The 11,590-nt window shown below is 37.1% G+C and overlaps 1 protein-coding gene across 1 annotated transcript; it reads right to left on the bottom strand.

Moving 5' to 3' along the window:
* Window positions 1–7,736: 7,736 nt before the first annotated feature.
* On the bottom strand, window positions 7,737–10,520 carry LOC107910925 (uncharacterized). Its single transcript, XM_016838844.2, has 3 exons — window positions 10,188–10,520; window positions 9,648–10,066; window positions 7,737–9,194 (listed from the first exon to the last, which is right to left on the bottom strand). The coding sequence occupies exons 1-3, from the start codon at window positions 10,251–10,253 to the stop codon at window positions 7,976–7,978; spliced, it is 1,704 nt and encodes a 567-aa protein (XP_016694333.1). The 5' UTR covers window positions 10,254–10,520; the 3' UTR covers window positions 7,737–7,975.
* Window positions 10,521–11,590: the final 1,070 nt, after the last annotated feature.

Here is an 11,590-nt window from a genome sequence, read left to right on the forward strand (position 1 = left end):
CACCATCGATATTGCCTAAGGCATATTGCTTCCAACTACTACAGGCAATATCAATCTAAGAGCGAACGTCAACAAGTGACCAACATGGGTATTTAATCTCTATCTGTGTTATTTCGTTTGTCAATTTGAATTAGTTGTAAATGAAGAAGTGGTATGTAATATTCGCTATGAACTTATATTGGTAGGGTATGAAATAAATAAAGACTGTTTTCACGAGATGTTGGTAATTTTATGTTCAATTAACGGAGAAGGCGCAGACTACCTTTGTAACATACGTTTCGAACAGTGGGCACAAGCATACGACGGCGGCCTACAATATGGTTATATGACCTCAAACCTGGCTGAATGTATAAATTCTGTTCTAAAAGGAACACGTCATCTACCGATAACATCGGTTGTGCGAAAGACATATTTTCGTTTGGTGGCACTATTTCCAAAGTGAGCAGCGAGTTATGCAGGCCAGATGCAGGGAGGCCATGTATGGTGCAGTAAGGTAGTGCAAGAAATTAACAATGCCAAGGCACGGGCGAACACCATGCACACAGTGTGTCACGATTGAGACAACTTATGGTTTCGCGTGACAGAGTTTGACAGACCGCACCAATGTGTTGTTGGCGGGCAATATCGTGTACACTTGTGAAATAGGACTTGCGGCTGTGGGATGTTTGATGCACTTCGTTATCCATGCGCTCATGTTATTGCAGCTTGTCAGAATCTCCGTCTGGATTCGATGAGCTATGTAGACGAAGTGTACAAATTAGAAAACATGTACAACGTCTGGAGACATTTTCCCACCGGTTCAAGATGAACGTAAGTGGCCGCTCGTATCTCTTGCTCCTTTTAAGCTGTTACCGGATAGAGAATTGCATCGCAAACCAAAGGGTCGACCTTGCTTGACTAGAATACGTAACAATATGGATATCTGAGAAATAGCCAGTCAATAGAAGTTGTGCGGATGGTGTAGGAATCCAGGTCATACAAGTTGATCATGCCCAAATCGCAATGGTTGAATGTCATTGTAAACAAATTATATTTTTTTGTACCAGTCAAAACATTTTGTAAAATCTAACATTTTGTTAGTAAAATTATTAATTGTTAATTGTATTAATTGTTAATAAAATTATCAAATTATTAATTGTTAGTACCAGTCAAAACATTTTGTAAAATCTAACATTTTGTTAGTCAAATTATTAATTGTTAATTGTATTAATTGTTAGTAAATTTATCAAATTATATCATATTAGGATTAGGTTTAGAGTTAGAGTTAGGGTTTTTGTTAATATTAGGGTTTTGGTGTTTTTAAGTTAAGGGTTACGGTTAGGGTTTTTAAGTTTAGGGTTAGGATTTTTAAGTTAAGGGTTTAGGGTTTTTAAGTTAAGGGTTAGAGTTAGGGTTGGAGTTTTTGTTAGGGTTTGTCAATTAAATAATAATTTATAAATTTATAAATTTTTAATAAATTAGTTTAGGGTTTTTAAGTAATAACTCAAATAAATTTATATTTTATTACATCAAATAATATCAAAATATTCAAAATGTTTATACAAATATATTAAAATACAAATCAATCTCCGTGCCCGCCGGATTTAGTGCCACATGGCAGCTGTCGACGGTTACGCCCTGGATTCCTCCTTTGTCCAGCTTTCGACGGGGGTTATGGTTGCTCCGGCGGGAATTCTGGCCCCTCCAGTAGAGCATCTGGTTGTTGGTGTTGGGACGATGAGCCACCTTGATAGAATAGTGAATGTGGAGGTGTTTGCATCACCAACGGCGACGATGTTTGAAACCCATACGATGATGGGATTGGTAAAAAGAAGAGCTCCCCGACGGCCTTTCTTGCGATCCCTCATGCGACGCTGGCCTATACATCGGTGGTCCACTCGGCGTAACAGAAAATGGAGATGAACCGGGCCATTGGCTCCAACCTGCCATAGGACTCGAAAAAGGAAACATATAAGGGTTAGGATACAAAAAAGAGCTAGGATACGCACCTGGCATCATCTGAAAAGGCTGTGCCGTGGGTATCGTTGGTTGAACTGCTGGGTCGGGTGACTGTGTCGGTACTCTCGCTGGGCCTGGTGATTGAATGGCCGCTGATGATGGGCCGGGTGAATGTCTGGGCCTCATTGATGGGCCTGCATCGTCGTCCCTTCGTCTTGGATTTAAAGGCCCACGTCGTTCCCTTTGGATACGTAATTACCTCTGCCTTTCCTCTACCAACAGTAAATACGGCTTGCCATGAATCCTAAACCATGGCATGTATTCCGGCACGCACGCTAACTCCGGAACGATGATCGGTTCTAGAGTAGGTATATAATCGTACCGGTCTTCTCATATTTGGATGTAGTGGGACCAGAATCTCGGCCAATCCATATGCAAATGTCGTAGGTCGATTTTGTGGTGATCATCAAACACTTCAGGTGCCACGGGAATCGATTGTCTACATTCAAATTGTCGTAACACTCTGTCTGACTGGTGCATCTCCACGGTCGCATAATTGATCAACGCGACTTTCGCGTGCCAAGCGTTTGGATTTTGGAAGAACTTATCCGGAATTACTGCCCGAATTGCCAGATCCTCGTATGGTGTCCATTGAAACTATATGAACATGATAGAAATATTAGTTATATACATATTACTAAATACTAAATACCAATCGATTAGCTCATGATGGAAATATAAATTTTATTTAATACTTACATGTGCTTTCGGCTGTTGGTCTAATAGAAGCCGTATATCTTTAAGAGAGGTAGGTAATCGAGCATAATTTGTTGGATGGTTCCACCTAATTAAATAAATTTTTAGCATACTATTATTTTTAAAAATCTACATAATAATTATAAAAATATAATATAAAATTTACCTCGTTATTAGTGGGAATGTATATGGGTGGTCCACTCGAGGACGTAGAAATAGAAAGTGAAACCGTGCCCATGACTGCAGTAGTGACAGGCAACCTCCGATTTTCGCTTTACTCGGTCGCGTCGCCCAGCACATCTCCCGATATAATGTTGCCAAGACGGTAGACCCCCAACTCAATTCACCAGCTGCTCTAAAATCAACGAGTTTCAGCAGCCATCTTAGATGTACGAGGTTCTGTGACAAGTCTGGCATCAGATAACCTCCAATTATCTGAAGAATGTATGCCCGAGCATATCAAATTCTTTCTACTTCGGTTGAATCATCATCTGGATCCGGAAATGTGTCTCGTAACCAGCCCATCCCGATAAGACCTCTGTTAATTTTCTCCGGAATAGCGCCCAACAGCTCGTAGCACACCGCTCCCCTATCGCCAGATTGAACAGACCTGGTGATTGGGTACCCGTCCACCGGCAATCCCAATTGTAGATTGACATCTTCCAAAGTGATAGTGCACTCTCCACATGGAAGATGGAATGTGTGCGTCTCGGGTCTCCACCTCTCGATCAACGCACTAATAAGTTTCGAGTCCAACTTGCATCCCCGCCCTATCGTCGCCACGTGCCAAAAACCCACTTCCCGCAGGTAATTCTCTACCAACGGTGATGGAGGACCATGCATATTCCGGATATAGCATTCCAATATCCGATCTACAAAATTTTATAACAAATAATAAATTAATAATTATCTAAAAATGCATAAATAAAAAAATCTTAAATAATATTTAAAAAATAAATTTAACACTTACCATTTTCATTTGTTCGATAGATATGTGCTGGTTATCAAGACGAATCAATTCTCCGGCCATTGCTAAATTCGTACAAATTTTTACGATTTAAAAAAATTAAATATTTTTAAAAATAATTAAAAATAGGGATTTAAGAGAAATTTAAGAGGAAATTGAGAGTAAATTAAAATTAAATATGGATTTGAGAGAAATTTGAAAGGAAATTGAGAGCAAATTGTGAGCAAATTGAGAAAATAATTGAGAGAGGATTAGTTTGTGAAAAAAAATGAAAGGGTGGGTGGTTTTATACGGTTTTTTTTACTGTTGAGGGGTGGGCAACGGTAAAAAAATGACCGTTGCACTGTTCACGCGAGGAAAACGCGTCCCCAAGGGCGCGCTACGTGGCAACAAATCGCGTCATCGTAAGCGCGTTTTGTGTCCAAGTAAGCAAAGCGCGCCCCAAGGGACACGTTTTGCTGACACGTCCCTTGACATCGTGCTGACGGGGACGCGTTTTCGGGGAAAGACCCATTTCGGTAAATAATAAAATACAGGGCCCATTTCGGTAAATTTTAAAAAAATAAGCTTTTAATGGTATTTTGCCCGTGATTTTATCCCTTTTTTCCCTCAAAAACCTATAACATAGATAAAGTTGGGCTTTATAAAGAGATGGGCTAATGGACCACACAATTATTGGGCATTTGAAAATATAGACATTTTTAAAATTGTGAATATTACATAATGAATATGATCTCTCTCTCTCGGCTACCTTTCTTCCTTGTAAGCACTCACAACACCTCCGACAGCTCTTCGCCAACTAAGCCATTTCAGCTTGGTATCAACACTATTTCACTTTAATACCTAAGTTATCATTTTTGTTTTGTTTTACCTCAAAAATTACCTATATCCCATAAAAATGTGCCTCATGTTATAATCTTTTGACATTTTTTCTAGTGTGTTGGACAAAAACGATAGCTAAATAACCTAAGTAAGAAAAAAGTTCTAAGAACTAAACTGAAAATTAAGTATAATACAAGAGCCAAATTATAAATTAATCCTAAAAAAACCCTCGAAATGGCCAAGTATTAATGTGATTATGTAAGTATTCATGAATGTTTTTTTCTTTTGAAAAAATGTTAAAAAAGCAAATCGGACTCGGATCTCAGTGAAAGTGTTTTTAATATGACTATAATTAGCTTTTGACAAAGTAAAAAATCCCAACTACTGAATACCCAAAAACGCAAAAGAATAAAAGAAAAAGACCAAAACATTCTTTCTTTATGTTAGAAGAAAGAGAAGGGAATGAAGAGGCAAATTAGGGAAAAGCACAAAAGGCTATAGTGAGATTATTGATTCATAAAAGATAAAATAAAATCACATGATTGCATCACATGGGTGTCTTAGATTAGCTTGTCTGTCATTGACATCATCCTTTAATCCGGCCACCACATTCTCTCCCCTTTCCAATGTCCCCAACATTCAAACATCACCTCACGTGTTCCTTTTTATCCCCCAACTCCCTTTCTCTCCATCTTAATCCCATTTTTGTTTACTATTTCTTCAAATTTTTTGTATTTATTTTCGCGATTAAATTTAAATTCAAAGTAAATCTATTTTTTCTTCATTTACAAAAAAAAAATTGTTAAATTAATGCATTTGATTAAGGAAGATTGTTTTGTGAGTTGAGGCATCCATCTGTTTAAATTAGTGAGACCACATGCTTGACATGTATGATAATTCAAACATTAAAACTTGGGACATAACTAGGGGCAATCAACGACTTTGACTCCCTTAAATAATCGGTATAATTCATTTTTAGTCCTCTATAAAATATTAAATTTTTTTACCATTAGCTCTCTCAAACTTCATCCCTAAACTCTCTTTAATCTTCTTTTGACATCCGCATCCCAATCATTTTAACCTACTCACAGCATTTTATTCTTCAAATAAATAGTTCATCTTATATCAAGAAAACATTATTTAAATGAGGTACCAACAAATAATACAATAATAAAGGTCAAATAAAATGTTATACCCTTGCGAGAATTGATGCCAAACTTTCCCTTTTCTTCCTCCGCAAGAATATTGAGAAAACCAAATTCTGCTTTAAAAGGTTGAACAGGCGTAATACTTAACGATAAATGTTTATTAAAATAAACACTATTAAAAATTGCTAATGCTTTCAGTTGTAACCTTAATTTTAGATTTTCTTTCTCATCCTCAAAATTTGATTTTTTTTTAAAATCAGAGTTTGATAAATAATACAATGCTCGAACAATGAGTTAAAAAAAATCATTTAAAACATGGATCGGACTTAAACTTCACCATTCAAGACTTGAGTTTAATCAAATTCAACCCATTTTATACTATTTTAATATATTTTTATATTATATAATATATATCACAAAATTAAATATATAATAATATAATACTATATAAACATTAAAAAGAAATATTATCTACATTTGAAATTCTAGTAAAAACATCTAAAATGTTAAAAGTAAAAATAAAAATAATGAGTTAGTATTCTGTCCACTAGCAGTCTCTCTTTTTTTTTAAAAATATTTATTTTTTTAATATTTAACTATATAACTGTGGGGCACTTGTCAACTCATAACCTTTGTGAAGTTTGAAAACTTCACTGTTGGTTTTCTAAATAATTTTCTAAAAAATAATATGTATTTTTTTAAAAAATTAAGGCTTCAGTTAACTATTTATAAATGTGAATGAATTTGGCAAAATTTTAAACCTACATTTTTTGTTGAGGCAAAACTTAGATGAATATAAAATAAATTAAAATTGTACATAAACTCCACCCAAACATGACCAGTACAGCAATAAACACCTCAAATTCAAAGGAATCAAATTGTAAAAAGAGAGAGATTAAGATGTGGAAGGCATCTCTCTTTTTTCCCACTTTATTGCACCCGAATCAGATTCATATTTCTAATTTTTGGAGGGGATTTATTATTATTTGCTTTTACTATATTTTACACTATATATTTGATGTTTTTGTGGTATTTGTTTGTATAATGAGTAGTTGGTGGCTGTGTAGTCACGCGAAGCTAATTATGCAAAGGGGTATTATCATGTGGTTGGAGGAGGTTTCACATATTTCATGGGAGATGGGAAATTTTGGAGTAAAAGTGAGCTGTGTTCTGTCATGATGACAACATGGTGGTTTTGGTGTTCCAGAAAATGGTTGGTCCTATGCCTAGGGTGTCTCAAATCCTGTTTCGGTTTTATGTAAGAATACGCTGAATTGATAATCGAATCATCTCAATGCATAAAGTGATATAAAGATGAAAAAGAAGGGATGGTAGACGAAAGAAGCAAAGGAAACGGAAGTGTGAGAGCCGATTTTTATGGGGGAAGGGAGCATAATATCACTTGCAAGGAAAGGAAATGAGAAGCTTTTTAAAGCTACAATAAAAAAGGATAAGTGGCCCTATACATATTTATCAAGTACCTGATGATTTAACTAATTCCAAATGATGATAATTTGATTATTGGTGAGAAAGAAAAATGTGAAAATGATGTGTCGAACTCGAATGTCCTCAAAAGTCAATAGCACCTTGTTTTTATATGAGAATGATTCTTTGTTTGGTTCCCACTTCCCATGAAAAACCAAACTGATCGATTATACTCAACGGTGGTGTTTAATTGTTCCCCTCTTTCTTTTTTGGTGGTATCCTTCGATTACACTGAATTCTGGGTCAAAATTTAAACTATCACGTTTATTTACGTATAACGATTACTCTCAACAAGGAATTGCATGGAGAGCAGCTACTTTTACTAATGGTCTGCCGCTGTAAAATGATTATTAACCATCGGAGACAGCTTTGTTTCAATTAGATCCGTTGAGGATTGCAATCGGAGAAGACCATTCCGAGAAGGCCAATGCAAACTACGTATCATCAGTTTAAATATCAATACAAAACTAATGTAGTCCATCCAATTCAGAGGTGTAAGCTTTTCATTTGATATGTTATCTCCATGTTTGGTGCCAATCCAAATTCATATCAATTGAAATCCAAAAATTCTAATGAATGAAAGAAAGAAAAAAGTTCAGAAATCAGAGTACGAAATCAAATGTACCAAAATGTAAAAATTCAATATGAAAAATACTGTTTTGAAACAACAACAAAAATAAAGGGAAATTACTGTACATGTAGGAGCTAACAGAAAAGCGTGACAAAATTTTCCGGCAGGCAAAAAAAACTTGATCTTTTTTTCTTTACAGACAGTGAATGAACGGCGACTCTTCTGCCGGAAAAAAAACCTCACGAGCAGCTATCTACAGTGACCCGGCATTGATTTTCCAAGCAAAACTCAGCAGCTCAGCGCCTCGTACTTCACCGGAATCGGACGATTAAACCCAACTTGTGATAGCAAACTCCCGACCGCAGCGAGATCCCTGCAAAACACACCTTGAAACGCATTTGTTGCGGCTTTGTTTTCACCCGAATTAACCCTGTCATTGAAACCAGTTTCAGGTTCCAATTTAGAGTTACAACACTGTGTTTGCTGCACTTGAATTGCTGCTTGTAAAGCCGCCGTCGCCGCCGCAGCTTTCTTCCTTTGCTTCTCAGCCGCTTCTTCATCCATAATAGCAGACATCACGCTAGAATACCCCTTTTGAAGCAATCTATATAGGAGCAAAGCCGACATCTTGGCTCTGTCTTTAACCGAGTCGAGATCCCGCTCGTCGGCCAACTCGCACCGGTCGATAAAGCCGGTGGCTTTATCGGGCTTGTGCCTTAAACAAAGCAGCAAATGCGCCCTCTCTAATTCAGACCTCGAGCACCCACGTTTTAAACCAATCAATGCGTAGTAATCGACATTCCCGGTCTCCCCTGAAGCTACCCTTTGCTTCAATCGTTGAATCTTAGCCGTTAATGCACAGAGCTTCCCTGGTATCTCCCTGTACCTCACATTGTGACGCTTCCATGGTGGACCTGGAAGCTTTCTATCACGCATGATTGAATTGTAAAGGAGCTTCAAGTGTTCAAGGTCGTGCAAACAGTCGGGCAAACAGCGTATTGTTTCCAACAGTTCGGCCCTGGTTTCAAGCGCTTGGATGGAAGTAGGATCGAGGGCTAAGGTCTTGTTGCAATCCGAGATCGACTCGGCTATGCGACCCGAGGCCTTGTAAGCGGAGGCTCGGTGCATGTAACACTCTGCGAGGAAGCCCTGAGAGGCAGGGCGGCGGCCGTCAACGATTTTCGAGAAATGGCGGATGGATTCTGAGTATAGGCCGGCATCCGAGGCAGCGATTGCGGCGCTTTTGCGGCGGATGAGGAGCTTGATGTGGGATAGGAGGTGGGAAATGTTTTCGGACTGGGAGAGAGAGCTGACGTTGCGGGGAGGCGTTGCGGCGGAAGAGATGTCTGAGGTGGTTATAATGACGGGGAGGGTGAAATTGTCATCGGACCAACAAATGCTTTCTCGGCGGAACGCGGCGGAGGCGAGGCGTTTCCCGGTTTGGAGCAAGACCATGGCGTCCTCCATTAGGCCTAGGTGGCAACATGCTTGGCCTAGAACCAAGTACCTGATAGAAATTGAGGTTCATCATGAATAAAATGACTCAAATGCCCTTCAATACCTAATTTACAAGTGTATTAAAATCAAAGCATTTATTTTGAGGAAAGTGAAATACTTGGCAAATTCCAATAAGGCTGGCAGTGTTGTGTATTTAATTATTTACTCAAAATCCAATGCAAAATTAAAGGTCAAAATATGCTACCAAATCCCTACATCTTAAAAAAAAAATTTAAACTAAATAATTAAATATGCTTAAATTTTCTAACCCCGTTAAATATTTTTCGTCAAAATTCCCGTTTCATACTATGTTCCAAGTTTGAATGTTTTGAAATTTTGACAACGAAAAACTAAATCTCAAGTTTTATAAAAAGTACAGGGACTGGCAGAGGAATTTAACCAAAACCATAAAATATGTATAACCCAGAAACCGAAGAAGAATAAAAGGTTGAAAATTTATTACCTCCATTGCCCTTCTTTGTCGTAGTTTTTACACAACCCAGCCATGACTTTCTTCTTCAAGTCCGAGATGGAGAAACACTTGAAAGATGGGTCATGAACCGGTGAACCCGACGACGAGTTATCAGAATGGAGAAGCTTGACTTGCTCCCTCGAGAGCTGTTGAGACGAGATATCCGAGGAGACGGAGCCAGATGAGTCGTCGCTCGACATTTTGAGGCTGGGGATGTAATCTTGAAGCATATCGGCGACGTCCCTGAATCGCCTGAGGTAGAGCAAAGATCTCGCTTTGAGTTCCAGAGCCAACTCGGAACGAGGCGAGAGGGCCAAGGCCGCGTCGAGAAGAACGAGGGCGGAAGTGACGTCGTTTCGTTCCCGCGTTGCGATGAGGAACCTCGCATCTTTGACGTACTTATCTACAAGCTGTTTGTGCATTAGATCAAAAGAAAGAAACCCATTTCAAGAACAGAACAAAAGAAAAACTTTGTAGAAGAATATGGATAAAATAGATGAAGATGAAGCGTTTTTTTGTTTGTTTGTTTACCTTTCTATTGGTAACCCACCAGTGTTTCTTGTGATCAGTTGCAATGGAAGATGGAGAAACAGCCATGGTTGATTTCCTTTTTTGCAATAAAAACTTGTTAAAGAAGAATCAAAATCAATCAACCATAACCCCCCTCTCTCTCTCTCTCTCTCTCTCAAAGCTTGGACCTTTTCGTTTTTTGCCTCACCTAATAAATAAAGAGAAGACGGAATTTGTGTGTATATATATCGGAGAAAATGGGATACAGGGGAGAGTTGGAACAATGGGAGCTCGATATAAAATGGGTTCAATATTGATTTGACCTTGAATTATTATATAGTTATATATTACCGGTTGACAACATTTTTTTTTAAGAAGTATTTTTTATGACCAAAAATCATTTTTCATTCCCTGCTGTTCTAGGGGCGGCCTCTAAGACTACGACCCATCAAACCCAAGCCTTCAAAAAAAAAGAAAGTGCATTTTCGAACTATAATTAATCCTCAAATTTCAAATTTGAAGTTATTAATTTATTAGTATTTTCTTAATCAAATTTATCTGTCAATTTAACTATTATTTGGAATGTTAAATATGAAACACAACTATCAAACTACAAAAGTTATTAGATACAGACATTTGTGAACGTATTTGTGAAATCCTGCTATTATAATGTGTAGATTAAATTAGTTTCTCTTTATTTTATTAAAAAAAATAAATAATGTTAAATTAGAATAAAGTTAATATTTAATGTTTAAAAAATTACATAAAATATTTTTTTTCATTTACAGTTTATCGCCTAACAAATAACAAAAAAAAACTTTTAGAATATATTTATGCTAATTAGTAAATGGTATTTTTACTTTTAACAATATAAAGACTAAATTGAGCAATTTAATAATAAATGGATTAATTTGATTGATTTTACATTTCTCTTATTTTTAATATATTTAATTCAAATCATCTTAATATAGTTATGCGTCACATCAAATTAAAATTGATATTTAATGTCGATTAAACTAACGGAATTAATCTAAAACAAAAATTTATTAGCTAATTTTCTGGTGAAAGCTTGTATCGGACCGGGAAAAATCGGCGAACCAACACGGGTCCTCGGGTTGAACTACGAAACGAGGAGAAAAGATGAGATATACGCCAGCAAGTTGACCCAAAAGGTAAAAGTATGAGAAATTGCGGTTATTTATTTTTTCTGATGACAATAGAATGACCAAAAAGTCCTTGCTTTTCTAAGATGTTGACTTTGTTGAGTTCATTTTCCAAACCCCATGAATTGTCATTTTGCACCACGGTCCATTAGGGTTCTTAATTTGTGGGTTTGGGGTTGGGGATCGTGAGAGTCTCCAGAGTCAGATCGGTGACCACAAAAAATTCAGAGTGAAAGTCCAGTCATGGTGATTTTAATGGAA

This window comes from Gossypium hirsutum, chromosome D08 (assembly GCF_007990345.1).
Source record: "Gossypium hirsutum isolate 1008001.06 chromosome D08, Gossypium_hirsutum_v2.1, whole genome shotgun sequence".
Lineage (NCBI taxonomy): Eukaryota > Viridiplantae > Streptophyta > Magnoliopsida > Malvales > Malvaceae > Gossypium > Gossypium hirsutum.